At 46.9% G+C, this 23,045-nt stretch overlaps 1 protein-coding gene across 1 annotated transcript in view; it reads right to left on the bottom strand.

Moving 5' to 3' along the window:
• The window catches only part of USP34 (ubiquitin specific peptidase 34), a 3,618,222-nt gene that overhangs the window by 221,896 nt on the left and 3,373,281 nt on the right, over positions 1 to 23,045 (bottom strand). The window contains exon 72 of the mRNA XM_069608012.1: positions 60 to 164. Within this exon, the coding sequence (XP_069464113.1) occupies positions 60 to 164 (105 nt within the window). The remainder of the gene's footprint in view (positions 1 to 59; positions 165 to 23,045) is intronic.

Here is a 23,045-nt window from a genome sequence, read left to right as displayed (position 1 = left end):
ATTCATGTTGGTATTCCAAAATGACTAATACTCAGACTGGTATATTGAGAAATACCTACTTGGTATGTTACTGTGGTGATAAGTGCAATGGTTGTGCTGCAGGAAAGGAACCAACGTATGCAAAAAATCATGTGGACTCAGGAGCACAAGTTCTTTTAGGACATCTTGAAAACACAAGCAAAGGGAACATTGTAATTCAGTCGCTCAGTTTACAGTTTATATTTGCAGCATTTTTAGTTGATGTTAAAGAAATTATAAAAAGACTGACAACTTGATTTTCATTTGTAGCTCATGTCAAAGGGGAAAACAAAAGCAACTTACAGGGCTTAGAAAAGCTGAAAATGCAAACTTTATGCAGCACAAGTTAGCTACAAAAGAACAGCCAAAATATTTTTTTAACTAGAGTAGGAGAACGTACTTACCAGTAATGTTCTTTATATGTATTCTTCTCCCTCAGATTTCTCATCTAGATTCCTCCCATTCAGCATCAGCTGAATGAATAATTTCGACACAATCTGGCTCAGGGTCTCCCCCCCGACCTCTGCATGCCTCGACCGCGCAACACCTCGACTCTGGACGTGATGTTGGCAGTATTTATCACGTTACTACGCTCCATACCTCAGTTCCCCACCATTTTTCCCTCTGCTCAGCAGCCGCAGGGAGGAATCCATAATGGACTTCAAACAATGAAAAAGTAAAACGTTTTTTTATTTTTGTGGATGAGGAGCAGGCTTCTACTGAAGGACAAATGGCTGACAGTACCACAATTGATGCAACACCTTTTCTTTAATGCAAAGTGTTGCCTACCCTCTGATAGTCATCCCAAAAGAAAATGAATATATTGAGAGTGAGGACAAAAGACACTTTCATAGCAGGGCAGGCTGGGAGGGCGATGAGAAATCTGGGGAGAAGAACCCATAGAAAGAACATTACCTGTAAGTAATTTCTCTTTCAATGAGTGCAGTCTCCCGCAGAATCCCCAACTTGATAGACTCCGAAAGCAGTACAGCACCAGGATGCAGGATGAAAGTTTAAACCAGAAAGCTCTGCAAAACCGCTCTCCCAAACTGGTCGTCAGCCCCACAGGCCACATTCAGCTTTTAATAATTTGTAAATGTGTGAAGCGATGACCAACTCGTGGCCTGGCAAATCTTCTTCACTGGCACTCACCTTTTCAGTGCAGAGGAGGTCGCCACACCCCTGGCGGAGTGCGCCTTAATACCTGAAGGCAGTTCCTTCTGCACCGTCTCACAGCACTTAGCAATACAGAGGAATATCCAGCAGGAAATGGATTGTTTCATCACCACCAGTCCCTTTCCTTTACTGCTAAAAAAAAGGCAACAAATAACTGATTGTCTCATCTAAAGTCTGGCACCCTAGCTACATAAAAACCCAGTGCCCTAGTTAGGTTGAGCCTGTGTAGTCTCTCCTCCTCTTTAAAAGGATGAGGCAGTGGGTAAATCACTGGAAACTCAATGCCCTGGGATATGTGGAATTCCGAGAATACTTTAGGTAAGAAACCTGGAGGGCCTTTCAATGAGACTTTCTCTGGAAACCCTCAAGAACGGCAGCCTACAGGAGAGCCTGAAGCTCGCTTACAAATCTTGTCGATGTAATGGTCACTAAGAAGGCCATTTTCAGAGTAAGCAGACCAATAGCTGAGAACTAAATTCAGGTCCCAGGCCGGAACCACAAAAGGCTTTGGGGGAAACCTATTTACAAGGCCTTTTAGAAACTGGGCCACCACCAGAAAAGAACAAACCTTGATATGGGGACCTCTTTAACAGGGACAAGGCCACCAGACAGACTTTGACCGTGCACATCTGCAGATCAGGAGAGGCAAATGAAAGCAGAAATGTCAATGCAGTGGTGGTGGACATGAAATAGGGTCCACTTCTCCATCCCTACTCCATGCTTCAAATCTTCTCCACCTACACGGGTAAAGGGACATAGGCGAAGGCCTATGTGCAGCCAGTAACACCTCAAGCACCTCCTCTGAGAGGTCCCAGTTATCTTGCCTTAGTTGCTCAAAAGTCACTTTTGTAGATTGAGGGACTCTGTGTTTAGGTGGAGCACAGTGGGCAGACAGCCATTTCCATAAGGTCCATGTACCATATTCTCCTCGCCCAATCCGAAGCGATTAAGACCACGACAGCCCAAAACCTCCTGAGAGCACATGGGATTACATGTACTTGGGGAAACGTGTAATGGAGCTTGAAGACCCACTCCACCAGAAACTCATCTCCCAATGCTCACTCACAGGGAATTCCCTTGACTAGAACTGCTTGCATTTCGTGTTGGCCCTCGTAGCAAACAGGTCCACAGATAGGATTCCACACTGGGCGAAGATCTACGCAATGACATCTGTGCAGACCTTCCTCTGATCAAACAGTAATCCAGGCAAGGGAACACATGGACGGCAGATCTCCCGAGGCCAGCCGCAACCACTGCCATCAGCTTGCTGAAAACCCTGGGAGCAGAGGTTAGGCCAAAAGGGAGCCCCCTGAACTGATAGTGCGTGGCTCGAATGACGAACCTCAGGAACCGCCTGTGCTTTTGATGGATCTGCACATGGAAATAGGCATCCTGAAAGTCCAGGAACACCAACCAATCCCGGAGCTTTCGACCTGAAGAATTTCCGTCAACGGCACCATCCTGAACTTGTCCTTCCTCAGGAACTTGTTCAAGACCCTGCGGTCCAGGAAGGGTGGGAGTTCTCTCCTTTTTTTGGGCACCAGAAAGTAGTGAGAGTACTTGACCGACCCCCTCTCCTCGGGTGTCAACTCCTCCACTACATCCTTTAAAAGCAGGGCTTGCAGTTCTTCCTGGAGCTCTGGCTCCGGTTGTTGGGTAGAGGGTGGTTATCTGTTAGGTGGTCTTTTTTGAAAGGTGAAACAATTTCCCCACTTGACCAGCTGCAAGGCCAAAGTGTAAGAGGTTATTTCCTTCCACCTGTCCAAGTGCTCGGAGACCCTTCCTCCAACTGGGGAAACCTGATTGGAGGACTCAAAGCAGCTTAGCATCTGGCCCTGCTTGGCCAGCGGCAGCTGAGCTTTTCTTCCAAAAGGGACATAGCGCCTGTAACCCCTGCCTCTAGATTCAAAGGCAAAGGATTGTTTGGCAGATTGATGCACAGCAAGGCCTAGAAACATTGCAGCAAGCTTCAACTCCTTGAAATGCTCCAAGGAATCATCAGCCTTCAGCCTAAAGAGGTGCTCACCATCAAATGCTATGTCAAGCAATTGAGCATGCACATTTGGGGCATACCCTGAAGCGTGGAGGTAAGCTGCCCTCTGTAGCAATGTTGACCTACCCATGGACCGGCTGACGCAGTCAGTGGTGTCACGACCCGCCTTGAGGGCTTGGCACGCCACCTCTTTCCTATCATTGACCATGTCCAGAAATCCATTTCTCACCTCTCCTCCTATGAGATGTCACGCTGCCTCTGCCATCTTCCTCCAAAGTATGTGCAAGTACTGCAGGGAAGGCATGGTATCTCGAGTATCGACACTGACGAAAGGGATACAGTTTGTAAAACCTTTATTGATAATGTTGGGGTTGGAGAAACTCCTATTCTGCCCTATAACGAAGATGGGAGTAGTATGGACCATCAAACGATAAACAAAATAGTCCTAGTGGAGTCTGTCTAATCGAAATGGCCTATACTAACAAAAACCTAATGCCCGCCCTATCCCTTGTACAAAAGGTGTAAAAAGGAGAAAATGTATGCAAAAGGAAAAGCCAGTGTTCAAATGATAATGTGGCTGAACCAGCTCTCCTCCCACGTTAGGCCTCACAAGGTAAGGCGATCCTTGTAGGCAGGATGACACACTCTGGCTCAGCTTCCAACACAGTACACAACCATGCATCAAGGCCCACCTGGTCTTCCACGTTAAGTTCCTTTCTCTAGCTTTCAAAATAATGTTTCCACAAAAACGTTCACAAAGGACCCCTATGCCGGGCTCAGACCTTTCATCACACAGTTCTCTAGATCCCCCTCTGCCGGGCTCAGACATCTCACGATACAGTTCACAAAAAGTTGCAAGCTTTCCCAAGCTTAATATATATCGGTCTCCCTCAATCGGGCTCAGACCACTTTCGGATGTCGAAGTCTTTCGAATGTGTGTGGCTTTCTTTATAGACCACTGCAGGACCACTTGGATTCAACGTTCACTATTTACTTTCACTCTTGCTGTTTGTTCACCCTTTAGCTCCAAACAATGTACCTTTCTCAGAGACTTTCGAATGGGCTACTTCCTTTCACCGGACCACTCCGTTACTTAGTATCGCTTATGTTGCAGCAGTATTTCACTTTAAAGTTCATTTACGGGTCTTTCTTTCTTTGTGTTTCATCCACACACGTGCAGCCTTCTAACACACACCGGTCGCTTGCCAACTCACCGGCTTTGTGCGTTTCTTTTTCGTTTGAAAAATAGGATGGGTTAGATGAACAAAAAAGGAGGAATACTGCGTCTGACCATTGGCTATCCCACCCCCACTCACCGAAGACCCCTCACCCAGGTGATCCTCCCGCACTGGTCCACCCCCAGGGTCTGGATCCAAAGGCGATGGCCATGCCCTGGCCACCTGAGAGAGAGAGAGAGATCCCCGGGGACTGGCGGGTGAGATACCCTCTGGTTTCTCACAATACTTAGAATAAAGCACAGCTGGAATTAATTGCCTTCAGTGCCATACTTCCCAAAGCAAATATCTTAGCCAGATTGTCTGCCTTCTTGGACTACCTGTCTGGAGGCTAGGGGTGCACGATGCATGCCGTGAATTAACCGTGTCGGCCTGGACAACTAGTCCCTGAGGGGTAGGGTGGGCTGACAGGAATGGCAAGTCTCCCCTCATCAGCTTGCATTTTTTCATCAGCTCTATGTCGAATGTCGATGTCAAACATGGTCGCTGCCATAAAGCACCAATGGGATCTGAAATGGTTGACCTAAAGGGTAGAGATCGAGGACCTTTGTTGAGCATGTCAGTTAAGTCATAAGACTAAAGCAGTTTAGCAGGGGTGCTGAGGGCCAGGGCTACCCTCTCGACTGTCTTTCTATATTGACTATTGGGATGGGTGTAAGGAGCCGTTTGCTGCATGCCGAGGTTAGGCGAGATGTCAAGCCTGCTTGGCTCATGCAGCCCCTCGGCCAAGACCAGGGGATCCACCTGATCTGTAAAGAAGTTGACACCTTTGTCTGCTGCTCCTCCCATAGGCTCCATCCCAAAAGGAACTAGGTCTCATTCATCAAAAATGGTCCTCATGGACTCAGAGAATTCCGACCTGCACTCTGGTAGGAAACTTAGATCCATCATCAACATCGATGGAATAGGCCAGATGGGGCCACTCGACAAAAACGCCTCAAGGGTTATCAGCAGCGCCGTGGTTAGCTTATAGAGCATCAAGGTCAAACTCAAGGGCGTAAGACCCGACAAGTATATCTTGGCGCTGGAACCTCCCTACGTCTTTGCTTCCTCTTTTTCTAGAAGGAGGATGAGGAGGATGAATGGCGGGACTCACTTCATGATTGAGACTGTTTTTTTATTTCTCGTGATGCCTGTCTGTTAGGAAAGATTACTATTTACTGCACCTTTCCTTCCATTTTAATGGATCCCCAAACTTTTTGCTTTTATTTTTGATCCTGACCTGTACTTTTTACAGTGCAGTGAAGCCTTAAGCTTCACTACACTGTCTTTTGCTCATCTGTTATGGGTAAAATGACATGTCCTTCAGGCTGGCAGTACTGAGAAGCATTGTTTCCCTTAGTCTAGTTACTTTGTTGCTACTTTTAGTAACTTGTCATCTCTTGTGGTAACTCATTATACAATGCATCTTACAATGCAGTACAATGGGGTACACTTTGTTTTTGCCCTAGACTAACACACAGAGGATTTATGGTTAGTCTGGGTGTGCTAAATGGACAAGCTGGTGGCAACAGTGAACCATTGTTTGGTGCTTTTTGTTTTAGCCTTACCGCTCTTGGCTACCAACTGTGGCTAGTGACCAAACATGGCCATGCCACAAGCTTTTTCGCTCGTCCTTTGGCCATTTTGTTTTTTAGCCTTCTTCCTGGCCTATGGACAGGAAAGCAGAGGCCTTTGGAGGGCTACTGGAGGCCTATGTGTGTTTGCTGGCAGAATGTGGGCTGGGACTGTCTGGTCCCAATCTATAAACTGGTTTTAATGTCTCTGAGTGTTATGGATTAGTGTCCCCGCCAGTGGTCCTGATTGGACCACTGCTGGGGTGTGTGTGGGGCTAGTTCTGCTATTGGCTAGTGGGAGTTTCTGCTCTTACCTGGCTTTTGGGATATGAAGAGGACCGACCCCTGCACTCACTCTGGAGGGATTCTGGAGAAAGCTGAAGGAGCCAAGACTCCTGTTCAGCTGTGAGACCCGTAAGGAGACTGGAGACCGGTGTAAAGGAGGCCTGGCAACCAACTTCTGCTGCTGTCCTGGAAGAGCACTGTCTTGCTATTAATCCTCAGCAGTCCTGCGGGGAAGCTGCCACCCATGGAGTGGCGGAAACATCCATTTCTGACGTCTGCTTGGTACCCTGCGAAGAAGAGCCTTCGGAAGTGCTCCAGGACTGCCCTGTGGCTGACCAGCTCTGATTTTGGGCTACCGCGCTGCTGACATTGCTGTTCCGCTTTTGAGGCCTGGAACTTGGGGGATCATCAGCTTGTCCTACAAGACTTACCTCAGCGAAATTTAAGAGTCATAGCATCAATGGGACCCAGGATAGGAGGGAGAGTCCACCCACAACAAGTGAGTCCCTTTGCGTCACTGTGCTGCATGAGAGAGGTCCTGCATCGTGTTTTGCTGCATTATGCAAATGAGAGTCCTTGCACCAGCCAAAGACACCGACCGGAGATCTGCTTGAACCTTCAACCACTGCGAATCAAGGACTGAGGCTGACGGCTGGAAAATCAACCTGGGACCTTCTTTCATTGACCTGCCAAGTCCTGTGAAGAATCAGAGTACGGGGGTGAGTTACAGTGCCCTAAAACTCCCTTTAAAAGTTTTGCTAACTTTTCTAAAACTTTTACAACACTTTGGCTTTGCCATTGCTTGCTTGTGCAAGCCTTCCGAATGTTGGGGACAACTTGTCCTCTAACCCTTGGAATCGTTCACTGCACCCCATAGACCATACCTTAATTTTTTCTAGCGTTACAAACTGTGTCAGAACTTTTCCTGAACTTTTGGGCATAAGGCCCCAGACAATTTAGGGAAGAACGTTTGAAGCTAGGGTTATTTCTCTGTGGACCTGTAGTGCATAATCTAATCTGTACCTTCCTTTACAGGGATTTAATCTGTATTATGCCCTCCTCTAATGACTGTATATATGTATTCTATTATTAGTGTTGTGTGATACTTCTACATGTTAGTAGTAATGTATCATAGTATTGTTTGTCCATAAATAAATAACTGTATTTTTATACATACTCTCCAAGTGTAATTTGTGACTCCCACTGTGGATACTCATTGTGGATACTTTACAAACTCACCACCACTTGAGACTTAGCCTAGACCTCTTGTCACTGCTAGCTTGAACTGGTTTGGTGATAGCTCCCAGAGTTGTCCCTGTCACAATATAGGTTGGCCTTCTATATATCTGTCCGCAGGTCAGAGTTTCGAAAATCAGTCCTAACACTGTCCTCCTTGGGCATAGGGCCTTTGGTATCGCGGCCCAAGGTCTTGGTGGCCGATTGAGCAGCGGACTTAGAAGAGGTCGCCCGAGCGCTAACGTTGCCGATCGTTCCCTTTGCGCCTTCAGGTTCATATGTTGGCAAGAGCAGCATTACCCGACGTGTTCCACCGCAAGACACCACACACAAATGGACATCTTCGAGCTGCAGTCCTTGCAGCACTTAAAACCCAAGAGTGATTAGGGCCCCACAAGCCGGCATCAAAATTACATTTCTTTTCAGTTACTAAATGTTGCATTCCGAACAGCATGCTGAGCACACAGACAAAAGGACCTTAGATACAGGGGGTAGTAATGTGATATATCTACCACTGACTTCACATCCAGAGTCATGTGGTCGAGGCATACTGAGGTCGAGGGATGACACTGACCCGTACTATGCCCCTTGTTGAAGTTTTCTGAGCAGCCGGCACTGGAGGGGATACCTATCAAGATGAGGAATCTAGATGAGGAATCTGCAGGAGAACGCAATCCATTGAAAGGTTATTCACATAACTCAGTGGACTTGTGGTATATATCAAAGTTGCTGTGAGGGACGTGGGGAAGCAAAAAGTGGCTGTGAGGGAAGAGAATCAGAAGCCTAGACCAATAACCACTAGACATGTCAAAGTAGCTGTTAGGGAGAATTGTCTGTTTAGGCTGAATTTCCTAACCTAGTGAGTCCCCCAGCAGCTTTGCTGGATTTTTTTGGGTTTATTTTTTTCTCCTGCCAAGAGTGAGACTCTTTTACCCTCACTCTTGGACATGATTTGAGTGTGTTTCTTTGAATCTAGATGTGTTTAATGGGCTATGGAGCCTTTCACTCCATAGGGTTTCATGTGTTTTTGTGATGTGTGTTACACAGCACCCTCCGTGCAGTAACACAGGGGTGTCATAGTGACCCCCCAGTATAGACTCCATACCCTGGGACTGACTACTGTCTCTCAGGGCATGTAAAGTCACCATTGACTTTACTAGTCTTACATTCTGAACAGAACCAGTACAAACCATCATATTGTGGACGTACTGGCTGGGGCAATTCGATTGCCCCAGGGTCTGTTAGTCGAGGGGGCACGTCTCCGTCCCCCCTGATCGAGTTTTGGCTGGTGGCAGTGGATACTACTTTTTATATTCAACCGCAAATATTTTCCTATGGGATTTCCCATTGTTTTAGGCTACTATCTTTATTTAATTATTTACGGTAGACTCGAACATACCGCCGGTTTATTTAATTAATATTAATTCTCCGGTTGGTATTTTTTGCCAAAACTTGATTCTAAAATGGCGTTTGTGTTCTCTTCTGTGACTCCAACCCACATCGAGCCCTTGGTTCCACTTTTTGGCGGGCTTCTCCACAGAAGCCCTCCAAAGTGGTGCCACTATGTCTGGGGGTGGAGGGGAATTTAGGCACCCTGGACTGAGTTGCCTAGGCAACTCAAGTCGCACTCCGTCCTGATTGGCCCAAGTGGTGAGCCGGCCGGCATGTTTGAGTGGCAGCTAGGCTGAGTGAATGGGGGTTTGCTGCATAAAAGCAGGGCTTTGGGGACTGGAACTTCAGAAGTCACCACATGACCTAAGAATCCGACGAGGGAGAAGCTGAGCCGACCTGCCACGACACCACGACCGGTGGAGCCCTGCTGGACCGTCTCACCACTTTTTCCCAACGACAGAGGAGATCTCCTGCCGGAGAGTCTTCTTCCTTTGAATGGTGGGGATAACCAGTTTCACCGTCTTTTCGCTTTCCCGACATATCTCGTGGCCGCCTTGCCCGTGCTAAGCACCCCGGCAACCGGGATACCACGTTTTACCACGACCGCGAGACAAAGGTACCACCTTTAACCGGAAAACTCTGCGGCTGGTTTCTGCCCTGGTAGTGCAACGACCTTCATCTTTCCTCCAAGTCGAGATCTTCTCTTCCCCTGGACGACGACGCAACTTACACCCACTACCAGGAACAACTGCCACCGCTGGAGGATCCTTCCCACTTAAGGTACCGTGTCCCGCCTGGCTTCCCTTGCAACCGACTGTACGGGGTAGATTTAGCCCCCGGCTTTCGAACCTGGGTTAGCCTGGGACACCCTGGCTAAACTTTTCTAAGCCTCTCTAACTCTTTTCTGAACCCTTTGCAAGACTTTCTAAGCCTAGTGTAACTGTGTGATCTTGGGCGCATTTGTGCTCTGCTCTCTCTAAGAGTGGGCCCAGCCTTTGGACTTTGGCTCACCAGTGACCTTTTGCTCTCTGCCTTGCTAACCGTGTTCTGGAATCCTAGAGTGGTGTACCTCTTCATATTCTGTCTTTTTCCCTCCCTTTTTCACAAACTTATTAGAGTGCAATCTATTTAAGCGCTCACCTCTGTATGAAAAGAAGTGGTGTCTTACTGTGATTTTCTAATAGGGAAAAAGAGGTGTATATATCATAATAGTAACTGTGTTTAGAATATTTTTCAATAAGAGTGCTGGAGTGTTTCAACTGTGTGTTTTTAAATAAATAATTATATACCTTGATACCAAAGCTCTGGTCAGTGTTTGTATTAATGTATCTAAGTGCCTATTGAGTATACTTTGCATACTGCCTGACTCTTCTTGAGGGAAGTCTGACTGCTCAGCCACAGCTACCAGGTAAATCTGGGTGGTACAGACTGCTACCAAGTGGGTTTACTGCTAACACCTGTAGTCTTAAATCTTTTGCAGTGGTCCCTAAGGGAACTGCACAGATTTCTGCCTAACAGTAGCCAAATAAAAATGCACTGAAACATTGAAACATTTGCAAGGAAGACCTTTTGTTTATACATAGCAATTTCATTGTAAAAGAACAATTTTGACAATATTAAATGCCTGAGCGTGTGCCCAGTAACTCCCCAATGAACCAGAGCGTTTGCGAGTGGGTGTCCTTAGGCTTTGAAATTGAAAAAAGAGACCAAGTTGTGCAGCTGATGACACATGTGGAAGAGGTGGGTCAGCGTAGGCTCTGGAGAGTGTGCTTGAATGAGCCGGTAATCCAGGTAGGCCAGCAGTCATTATGACCAATAGGTTGACGAACATCACGGGGGATCATGACGGACTGAAAGGCAGGACTGCAAACTGCAATGGGTGTTGCCCATCACAAACCTCGGGTACTTCCTGTGCTTTCATTGGATAAGCACATGAAAATAAGCATCCTAAAAGTTGAGTTAGCTACTCCCGCCTCCAGTTGTTTGACTTCGGGTTGAGGAAGGCCCAAGCACTCTGCCAGACCAGTCGTTTGTGGAAGGCCTTTGCTGACAATGGTGTGTCAGGGTCTTCTTACTTGTCTGTGTCCAGCTGGTCCGGAGCAGGTGGAGGAGTGCTGGGCGCCGAGGGCTGAGATGGAGGAGATCTGGGCGCCGAGGGCTGAGGCCACGTACCTGGTTAACACCAGTCCCACCGTGTAACTCGTTCTCCACCTGCCCCGGTCCTCAGGGCGGTACTAGACGAGTGGCCATCTTGTCTGGCACGGCAGCCATCTTGAGCTGCATGCCACGTGCCAAAGTCATGGTGCTTGGCTCACTGGGCCCGGCCTCCTCCAGATCTCTTGGCGGTGGAGCATGATACCTACTCTGCACCTCAGGCCGAGGCCTGGTAGGTGTGTCGCCCTGAGCAGTATCACCAGCAGTGCTGTGTGCAGGCGCCCCCTTTGGCATGTTGCCGGTACAAGAGCGTAGACCCTCGGGTGTACACCCAGTAAAAGAACCTTGTGGTCCCTCAGCACTGTCTCCAGAAGGATCTACAGACGCCCTCGGCCTAGCGGACGGTAGCTTAACTAGCTTTGGTACCCGTGGTGGTGTGAGAACCCGAGAGGTTCCTCCCACCCAGGCGTGTCCTTGTGAAGGAGTCGCCCTTGCGGGGAGCGCTGGAAAAAGAGCGGCCCTCCCTTGGGCCTTGACTTATGGCTGACAAAGTCCTTGAAGTCCTCCAGAGGTGACTTCTCGAAGAGCTCCCTCCACTTAGCTAGTCTATTCTTCAGAGCACGCGATTAAAGTGTGTTGCACGCGGTACAACCCTCCCAGCCATGGTTGGGGCCAAGGCAGCGGTGGCAAAGAGCGTGGGGGTCGGATGTAGGGAAGAGCCCCTCACAGGCTGGACACCTGCTGAAGCCTGTTGAAGTCGACATGTGCCGGGGAGGAGCGTCGCGCCTAAGGACCGAGTACCTGATTGATAAAAGAAGACAAAAGACAGAAAAAAGTATCCAGGGAAGAGCGCATGGTATTATATTCCCGAAGCCAAACCCGGGAGCGCTGGTGAAACCGGCCCGTTTCTGTCGACGCGAAAAAGGCGCTGAGGCGTGGCGCCGGTGGGCGGAGTCAGGGGAGCGCCTCTAAATTTAAAGGGGAAGAAGGTTTTTTCTGATGAAAAAGATTCAGTCTCCCGTCCCTAGCGAGGGACGCCCATGCAGTATGGAGGAAAGGGGACGGGACGTAAGAGTAAGGTGCTATAGAACCAGTACCTGTAGCAGAGAGGAACAAGGGTTGGCACTTCACATATTTTCTAATTCTCAAGAAGTATGGAGGATTGAGACCCATCTTGGACTTAAGATACTTGAACAAGTTCCTCAGGAAGGACAAGTTCAAGATGGTAAACCTTTCTCAGAGCCTTCAGGCCCGCCAGCTTCAGGATTGGATGGTATCATTGGACCTCGAGGATGCTTACTTTCATGTGCTGATCCATCACAAGCACAGACAGTACCTGAGGTTCGCCGTTGGCGGCTCTCATTATCAGTTTCGTGTTCTGCCATTTGGGAAGACCTCCGCCCGAGGGTTTTCACCAAGCTAATGGCGGCTGTGGCAGCAAGTCTCAGGAGAGGGGGGTATTCATGTCTACCCCTACCTAGACGATTGGCTGATCGGGGCCAGTTCACCAGAACAGGCCCTGGAACATCTCAGCTCCACCTGTCACTCCCTTCACAGGCTGGGCTTCTCCCTCAACTTCAAAAAGTCACACATGGTACCATCACAAAGACTCCAATTCATCAGAGCAGTCCTGGTTGCATCCCTGGGAAATGCCTTGCCACCAGAGGCGAGGGCTCAAGACATTCCGCAGATGGTGACAAAATTCCACAATGCCCAACATCTATCGGCCTTCGATTTTCTGAGGTTGCTCGGCCTCATGGCATCCTGCATTTTTCTGGTGCCACAGGCTCGCCTGAGAATGAGATCTCTCCAGTGGTCTCTCAGAACCCAGTGGACACAATTCTCAGGAAGAATGTCAGATCTCCTACAAATCCCAAACAGTCTCTCTCTGGATCTTCAGTGGTGGGCCTGTTGGGAGAACATCTTGAACGGAGAATTGTTTTGGCAACCATGGATGGAGAGAACAGTAGTGACGGACACCTCACTCATGGGGTGGGGAGCCCATACCAACGATTTGACCATCAGCGGTTGTTGATCTCCATCGGAGTGCAAATTACATATCAACCTTTTAGAGCTGAGGGCAATCAGACTAGCGCTGAAGGCCTTCCTGCTATCTGTACGGGGAAGAATGTCCTGATAATGACGGACAACACAGTGGCCATGTACTACTTCAACAAAAGAGGAGGTGTAGGGTCACTACCACTGTGCAGAGAGGAAATGCAGCTCTGCTTTTGGGCAATACAAGAAGGAATATCTCTAACAGAAGTTCACCTAGCCGGAGAGAAGAACACGACAGTGGAAGATCTGAGCAGGCAGAGCACAGCTTCCCACGAGCGGGAACCAGCCCAGGATGTACTTCAAGGGATCTTCACCCTTTGGGGAACCCCTCAATTGGATCTGTTTGTGACTTGTGCCAACCGGAAGTGTGAACTGTACTGGTCAAGGGAATTTCTCTCGAGAGGAGCTCTAGGAGATGCGTTCATGGTGGACTGGGAGTTTCCACTCCTATACGTATTTCCTCCAATTCCCGTAATTCCTCACGTAATCAGGAGGTTGAGAAAGTTCAGGAAATCCATGATCCTAATTGCCCTGGGCTGGGCCAGGAAGACGTGGTACCCGGACCTCCTGGGCATGTCCATCTTCCCTCTGATACATCTTGCACAAAGAGAGGACCTTCTCTTGCGAGAGGGGGGTCAGGTTCTCCATCCGGATATCAGGACCCTCAGCCTTCACGCATGCTTTCTGAGGGACTGAGAGACCAGGATTGGGACCTCCCAGACGACTTAATGGAGATTTTGCTTTCGGCCAGGAGGCCAGCAACCAAAACTTTATACCGCTGCCGCTGGAATATGTCCTGCAGCTGGTGTAGAGATAAGAAAGTTGACCCTTCCTCATGTAATACATTGATGGTGTTATCCTTTCTATTACATCTGGCAAATGTGGGGCTCCAGATCGGTACCATCGAGGGATATATGGCAGTGCTTTCTATTTTTAAGTGCACTTCAGAGGAAGCCTGCTACTTTAAGATTCCCTCAATAGTTCAATTTTTAAAAGGGACCGACTAATGCTTTCCCTCCAATCCCGTTTCAAGTCCCACTGTAGGATCTCAACTTGCTGTTAAACTACTTGATGGGAGCTCCTTTCAAGCCGCTACATTCTTCTCCATTAAGACTTCTAACTCTGCAAACTGTCTTCTTAGTGGCAATTACATCAGCCTGAAGGGTGAGTGAGTTACAGGCTTTATCCTGCAAGCCTCCTCATACTGTCTTTCATAAAGACAGAGTGGTACTAAAAGTGAAGCCTACTTTTCTCCCCAAAATTGTTTCAGAGTTTCATATTACTCAGAAGATTACGCTATCATCTTTTTATCCTCCATCACATCCGGGGAAGGCAGAAGAAAAACTTCACAGGTTTGACCCTAGACGTTCACTGAGCTTTTACATCTCCAGATTGGCAAAATTGTGGCAGGGTGACCAGTTATTTGTGGGCTATTCAGGTCACAAACTGGGACTGGCCATTACCAAGCAAACTATATTCAGGTGGATTATACAAACAATATCAGAATGTTACAAACTGGCAGGTAAAGACACTCCAGAACATCTAAGAGCCCATTCGACCAAGGGCATTGCAACTTTGTCTGACTTGCAGAGGGGAGTTCTAATAAAAGATATATGTGCAGCTGCCACATGGTCGTCTGTGCACACCTTTACTAAACATTAACGTTTAGACTTCGCCTCAAGCCAAGATTCTGCTTTTGGAAAAGCATTATTGCATTTAGTGCATATACAACCATAAAATATTGATGCCACACTAATTTCTACTCCCACCTCCAAATTACATAGACTGCTTTGGTAGTGTATCGAAGATAAGGAATACGTGGGAGGACACAATCCAATCGAAGAACAAGTTACTTACCCCTGGTAACATTCTTTCGACTGGATGTTCCTCACACGTATTCCTTATCGCCCCTCCCAACCAACCCTGCAGTAGAATTTCCCTTGCGGTTGCCGTCTATGCTCTCTCAAGGGGAGTAACCTGTGAATACAAGGCAATGCTCTGCTCGTAACAACAGAACTGAGGCCAACCTGCGCTGCACGTGCTACATATACCTGCGGTGATGACGCAAGACGGAGGCCTCTGAGGGATATCAACTCGACAGGCATCGAGGCACAGCGCTCCCTGCTGAAAATAAATTTCAGAGGCAGCAAAGCTGGGATATTGGAAATATTAAAGATAAGTATACGTGGAAGGAACATCCAGTCGAAAGTAACATGTTCGTTAGTAGAATCTGCTTGATGCCACCTTTCCATCATCATTCAGCTTGGTGAAACCAGCCTGCATTTCAGTGGCAGCCTCCTTCATTGCCTTCCATTAAGTGTGGAAATAGTGGCAATACGAGGCCAGCATACAGGAGGCATTTACTGTTTTGTTGGGCTCAACTACAGGAGGAGAGGCAAAACAGTTTTGGCAAACAGCACCAAGCTTTTTATTTTACCTATTCAGAGTAAGGTGGAAAAGTTTGCAATTTTACCTGCAGTGGACCCCTGAAACACTAGGCTCTCATGGGTAAGATGGGTGGAAAGAAACACAAGGTTGGAGGGTGAAGATGTTGTCCGTAGCTGCTACCCTGACAGGCAGAGGAGGTTCTGAATCAGCGGTACTAAAGGGGAGGAGAGCCTCCTTGTGAAGACCTTGAAACAGGATGTCACACAGGCAAATTCTGCACCTTCGAAACTGGTGGCTCAGTGATCCCTAGGAATTGATCTGCCTCAGCCAAGTTCTTCTGAAAAGGTATGCGCACATGTGTCGGGCCAAAGGGAGTAGCATGAATGAATTCCAGTTTTTGCAGATAGAGGTTGAACGTCAAGAGTCCAAGCAAGCCTTGCTCATAGAATTCATCCAGAAATTCATCCTCCTCGAGGCACTCAAGCCCAAAATAAAAGAGTCACCTTCCTCATCAAATATCTGAATGAAATGCAAGCAGACATTCAGATCTCAAGGCTCGGGAATAATTCAGGCTCTCCTGTTCTTCATGAGAAAGAGCAGAGCAGACGAGCATTAACTGGTGGTGGGGCTGCTATGTTGTAAGGCAGTGCTGCGTGGTACGGGCGGTACCGACCACTTCCAAAGGCTCGACAGAGCTCACGGACATGCAGTTGTGGGCCGATAAATGGTTGTCTACCTGCCAAAGAAAGTGAAGCAGGACCTTGCTCCACCACCTTGCAAAGCTGTCTAAACTTCTTTTTGCCTACATTAAGGTGATGCCTTGACAAAAACATACAAAAATGCTTAACAACCACCAGGTACAACAATAGTTTAGACCTTAACCACAGAAAAATGGAAAACCAGTTTTACCTAGCAGCATAAAAACCTTGGTGGAAGGGCTATGGGCAAACAACAACAGACCAGTGACCTCTTTTGAGAGGTGCCAATACTCCTACATCAGCCTTTCAATCATCATGCATGATGATTGAGGATGTCCAGGGTTTGATTAAGATCTGACCCCACACATGCAACAGACAATCCTTCAGCAGAGGTCTCCAGGCAGGACATATGGACATGTCCAGGACTTCAGAGTACCACACATGTTGACCCATTCTGGTGCCAAAAGGATCATGGTCACTCTGAACCACTGCAGAGATAAAGCAGAGGCACTGACGGAAAAGAATATACAAGATCCTAGTGTCAATTGCCAACCAGGTCACCCGGCTAAGGATTTGGAGGGGTGGGGGTTGGTGGAGTTTGTTGTCAGCATGGCAAAAATAAACTGGTAATTAATTAACTTCAAGTGGGTACATTATTAATTATTTAATACTGAGCAAAAGCATGGAATTGTTAATTTTGAAGGCACTGTTATTTTTGCACCTTTCCCTGTTGTCAATGACTTACTTATAGGCATCTCATCCTCTTGTGACTTAAATCTAGGAGTCAGGGTGCTAATTGATCCTCAGATCAGATGCAACCTGTTGCATTATATGCATTTTAAAATTGTGCAGACAAAGGTTTCGAACCAGTGATACATTTTAGGGCATTGAATCAGTTTGTGGTATATCAGCACTTCAAAATGGTGACGATTTCCACTTTGAAAAGGTTCTTGAGGCCAGGAGATTGGTTTGTAAGATTGGATCTCAATGATGCTATGTCACGGTCCAAATCTTCAAACCTCAGAGGCATTTTTTACAATTTCTGTGAGAAGGGAAATGTTACCAATTCTCAGTCCGCAATTCAGGACTTTACTCGACCCACTGGTATGTCACAAAATTGCTCAAGCTGTGGCTTGATTATTTATTTGGATAGCATTTTCATCATGAGCAATTCAGTACAGGTCGCTCAAACTCATGCTTGTCCAGCAGTAGGGTTACTAAAGTCTTTGGGGTTTGTCAAAACATTTCCACAACTCTGATATGGTACTATTCCTGGGGTTTCTGATAAGACTCTAGGGAAGCAACCCTTAATTTACCTCCTAGAAAATCAGCTGTCATAAAGAATGAACTCACAAGGGCCCTCAGGGTGTTGGTCATTGCAGTCAGATATCTAGCTATGTTGATAGGGCTTTTTCATCCTCTATCCAAGCCATATTGCCAGGTCCTCTGCATTACAGAGCTCTATAACTATTACAAATTCAGGTGCTCAAACATGGGCTAGGTTATGCCAGTTAGGTCCGGATTTCCAGAAGTGCAAGAGAAGAATTGCTCTGCAGAGTAAATCACTTAGAGGCGTGGACAGAATAACTATCTTTGCTACCTCCCCCGGTCTGACAAACCAAGTGAAAGGAGATGGTCGTGAGGCATAATTTTGACTGGAGGTCTATGGTTTCCTAAGGAGTCATAGTGGCACATGAACTGTTTGAAAATGCTTCCAATTTCTTTTGTGGTCAGGTGCTTCACAGATTGGCTTGCGCATGGTATAGTAGTACTCTTTATGTACAACGCTGTGGCAGTACCCTACATCAACAAGCTTGAACACCCTCTCGGTCTCCATAATTCTCTGGTAATTTTAGCTATGGTACAGAATGAATGTGCAAGCAGAATATCTGCCTGTGTCAATCTGCCTCTCAATCTAGTGGTCGACTGGTGATCTCTTCAGTAGTTGTATACAAGCAATTGGAGACATCACCAGTCTCTTGGAGCTCATTCAGGTTGGAACTCTGCATCCCGGCCGAGCACCCAGGTTCCAGATTACCTCAGTTGGAGGCTGGATCAGATTGCCAGGGCAGCGGATGCTTTTTCCCAGCAGTGTGGGGTGGGGGAGGGCAGGAAGCATTATGCTTTTCCACCATTCGCAGTGATTGCCCGCACCCTCCAACAGGCTCAGTTACAGAGCATGACATTGGTACTGGTAACTTCCCTTTGGAGGAGACAGCCCTGTTACTCACTGGCACTACAAATGGCCATGGCACCACCAGAAGTTCTTCTGGTTTTCACAAATCTACGGTTAAGACGCATTTCAGTACCCACGCCCATGTGTTCTAGACGGGGTCTCTGCGGTTGGGGGCCTGGTCGGTATCTGAGAATGCTGGCCCATGAATGGCATTTCAGAGAGATTTGGCTCTTAACCAACAATCCTGGTCGGGGTGTAGGAAGCTACTGTAGGGTGGGGGTGCACTAGTGTTAGGGAGAATTCTCTGTTAAGGCTAATTTCCCAAACCTAGGGAGTCCCCCAGCAGCTTTGCTGGATTTTTGGGGTTTATTTTTTTCTCCTGCTAAGAGTGAGACTCTTTTTCTCCCACTCTTAGACATGATTTGAGATATCCTTTGACTTTGTGATGTGTTTTATGGACTATGGGGTCTTTTACTCCGTAGGGTTTCATGTGGATTTTGGTAAGTGTGTTACACAGCACTCTCAGTGCAGTAACACAGGGGTGTCATAGTGACCCCCAAACAGACTCCATACCCTGGGGCTTACTATTGTCTCCCAGGGCATGTAAAGTCACCATTGACTTTACTAGTCTTAAATTGGGAACAGAACCAGTACAAACCATCATATTGTGGAAGTACTGGTAGTGGTAATTAGATTGCCCCTGGGTCTGTTTTTCGAGGGGGAACTGTGCAGTCCCCCTCGTCGAGTCTCTGGCTGGTGGCAGTGGTTACCACGCAAAATATTCCTTAAGAATATTTACTATGGGATTTTCCCATTCATTTTAAACGCACCACTTTTTAGTGCAATATTAAAGATACCGCCGGGTTACTTATTTAATATTTATTCCCCGGTTGGGTCTTTTCGCCAGGACTCGGTTTTAAAATGGCGTTTGTGTTCGCCTCTGTAACTCCAACCCAAGTCGAGCCCTTTGTTCCACTTTTTGGTGGGCTTCTACACAGAAGCCTCCAAAAGTGGTGCCACTCTGCCTGGGTATACAGGATGTGTGGGAGGGGGGTTTAGGCACCCTGGACTGAGTTGCCTCAGCAACTCAAGTCGCACTCTTGTGCCATTGGCCCAGTGGTGAGCCGCCCGGCTCACCACTTAGCATGTTTGAGTGACAGCTAGGACTGATGAATGGGGGTTTTCTGCATAAAAGCAGGGCTTTGGGGACTGGGACTTCAGACGTCGCCACAGGACCAAAGAATCCGAAGAGGGAGAAGCTGAGCCGACCTGCAACGACGACACCACCGGTGGAGCCCTGCTGAACCGACTCACCACTTCTTCCAACGACAGAGGAGATCTTCATCCCGAAGAGTCTGCTTCCTTTGACTGGTGGGGATAACCAGTTTGCCCGCCTTTTCGCCTTCCCGGATCATCCCGTGGCCGCCTTGCCTGTGCCAAGCACCCCGGCAACTGGGATACCACGTTTTACCACTACCGCGAATAAAAGGGTACTACCTTTTAACTGGAGAATCCACGGCTGGTTTCTTCCCTGGCAGTGCAACAACCTTCAGCTTTCCTCCACGTCGAGACCTTCTCTTCCTCTGGACGACGCCGCGACTTGCATCCACTGCCAGGAACAACTGCCCCCGCGGGAGGATTCTCTCCACCTTTAAGGTACTGTGTCCGCCTGGCCTCCCTCGCAATGGTCTGTGTGGGGTGTCTCGTAAATCCTCATCTTACCACTTGGGTTGGCCCTAGGCTGGCTAACTGAACTTTTCTGAGCTGAACGGATTCCTTTTTAAACTCTCTGCAAGACTTTCCAAGCCTTTTAAACTGTGTGATCTTGGGCACATTGGTGTTCTACTCTCTCCAAGAGGGAGCCAGGCCTCTGAACTTTTTGCTCACAAGTAGACTTTGACTTTCCTGCCTTGCTGAGTGCTTCTAAAGTATTGTGTTGTGTGCTGTTCCTAATGCCTTTTCCCTCCCCTTTTTTCTTAACTTATTGGAGTGCCATCTTTAGTTAAGCACTCACCTCTGTCTGGAAATAAGTGGTGTTAACTAAGACTTGTCTAATAAGGGATAAGGGATGTATATATATTAATAGTGACTGCGTTTTTGAACTTGGTTACAATAATAGTACTAGAGTGTTTCTAAGTGCGTCTTTAAATAAATAATTATATACTTGATACCAAAGCTCTGGTCAGTGTTTGCTTGTGCTACTGTATTTTGGTACCTATATTGTATACTCTATATACTGTCTAACTCTTCTTGAGAGAAGTCTGGCTGCTCAGCCACAGCTACCAGGTAAATCTGGGTGGTACAGACTGCTACCAATTGGGTTTACTGCCAACACCTGTAGTCCTAAGCCTTTTGCAGTGGTCCCGAAGGGAACTGCACAGGTTTCTGCCTAACAACTAGTGCGTTACAAGGAGTATGGATCCCTTTCATGACAGATTAATACATGCAGTACATATTTTGGCTGGCTTGACTCCTTTACTTTCTTACCACACTATCAACACATAAAGGACTTCTATTTCTTCCAGGAAAGCTTTGGTTGAGGGATTTCCATCAAGTGAGCATCCCCTTTTCTGCAGATTGTTGAAATTGGTCTCAGTTTCTCATCCCCCTTATGTTTCCAAGCATTCCTGCCTACAGGGTGTTAACCCAGTGTTTGTCTATGTTCAGGGGTTTGTGCACTCAACTCTAATTTCTCCCTCTTGGCCTTATCGCCAAATTGGTGATGCTGATATCTTTTGTATCCTTTAGAAGAGATGGGGATGTTAGGGCTTTGGATCTCTCTGAGATTTTTCTGTCTGGAGGAGGTCAGGCTCCATGTCCACCACAGAACTAAATTGGTGTTTATCGTTTTGCCCTTTACATCATTCCCAGATTTATTCCAACTATTTGCAGTGTCTCCGTGCTTCAAAAGCCAGGGCATTGGGCCTCAAATGGTCCAAGGATTGTTTTTTTGTTTCCATTTGCAAGTTTTTTCTCCCAGTCTCATCACCCACGCTGGCCAGCTGGGTCCACTGAGTCATGGACCAGGCGGGTATTGATGTTTATTTGGGGCTGATTTGGCCAGGGAAACCATGGCTTTAAAGGTTTTTGGTGAGGGGTCTAGGCTTGAGGACATTCTGCAGTCGTCAGCCTAGTCTAATGCTGGGATGTTTCAGCAATTTTATTGCAAGCCTATTGTGCATGTTTCTTGGTCTGTGCATGATGAGCTTCGAACGTGCATAATAAATAGGAACCCTCTGAGCAATGCCAAAGAATTTCAATTATTCCTAGCTTGTGACAGGGAATTTATTAATCACAGGGAGGAGAGTATTATCCCACCCTCATAACCCTCACTAATGTTGCTTCATTTGTGAACCCCGACAGATGGATTTTATACAGGCCAAATGTTCTACTGAAGGAGGGATCCTTCTTGGTTTTGGACTGCTTTGGGGGGCTATTGTTTTTTCCCCACAAGGGTCGATTTAGGACTTTTGAAAGGTTTGCAGGAGGAAGGACTAACTCGCTAAAGGCCTTTTCATATGGATTGATGGACTTGGATTGGTGGCAGGATCACATGTAAGAAAGGGGGTTGCTATGGCTGTTGCACTCTTTGTTCTTACTACTGTGCGGAGCAAATACAGATTGTGGGGCAGAATACTGGCCTTCATGCCACTAATGGAATCCTGACTCTCTGCCACAAGCTAGAAATAATCACCAATGTTGGCTGTGTCTAATAGCCATGAATATATCAGCTACTTCTTTTGCCAAAATCTACATACAAACAAACATATGAAAATATTACAATGTCACTCTTTAAATTTGAAAAACAAGTGACCTTGAACTGTATCACACATATGTACACAGAGTATTTATTGCCTATAGATGCACATTCATGTTAGGTCATCTGTCATTCTGGCACTCATTCAAACTGTTCTGACAGTCGCACCAGCAGCAGATTGCAGTCTTGACTTCTACAGTAGTTTTGTGTTTTCCTGTTATAGGTATGATTTGCCTGGCATGCAACGAGCTGCTGGACGAAAGACCAGAACTGGCTCAATGGGTCACATACATGATGTATTTCAAATACAAAACTGTATAAGTAGGAATGCTATGATTTCAGGTAGTGCATGTTTGCTTATGTAATACACAAACATTTTTACAAGGTGCACAATACATACATTTCAGTGAGTTTCGTCATTTTATTGCATGTCATACCTATTTTAGCAGATTGTATTTTTGACAGTTTGCATGAAAAATGTGTCTGTGTAAGACTAATTTGAACTTTAAACAGGTGCTATTCAGTCCACCATTATAGGAATACCCCAAACAAGCAGGTTAGTACAAACTGTATGGGAAAGTCACTGGAATAGTCCTATGTAGGTAAAGTTGGACAGGAGAGTACAATGTAATAACAAGGGAGTGCTGTATGTCACTACGCTAGCCTAGGGACCACTTAATTTGTTAGAACAACAAGGTCAACCTAGCAATATGTATTACATAGCAACTGTAGTTTCGACTGAGGATTTCTTCTGACTCCAGTTGATGGCCATCTTCATCGGACAGTACTATCCCTTGTGTGTTAAACGCACCATACAAAGTAAAAATAACACACCAAAACATTGACATTCAGATAAATGTAGAATAAGCCGAAAATTGTCAGCTCATATTCTCAACCTTAAATGGCCTGGATTAATGTTATAC

This window comes from Ambystoma mexicanum, chromosome 4q (assembly GCF_040938575.1).
Source record: "Ambystoma mexicanum isolate Mex_15411 chromosome 4q, UKY_AmexF1_1, whole genome shotgun sequence".
NCBI lineage: Eukaryota > Metazoa > Chordata > Amphibia > Caudata > Ambystomatidae > Ambystoma > Ambystoma mexicanum.
This window is presented reverse-complemented; position numbering and strand designations above follow the sequence as displayed.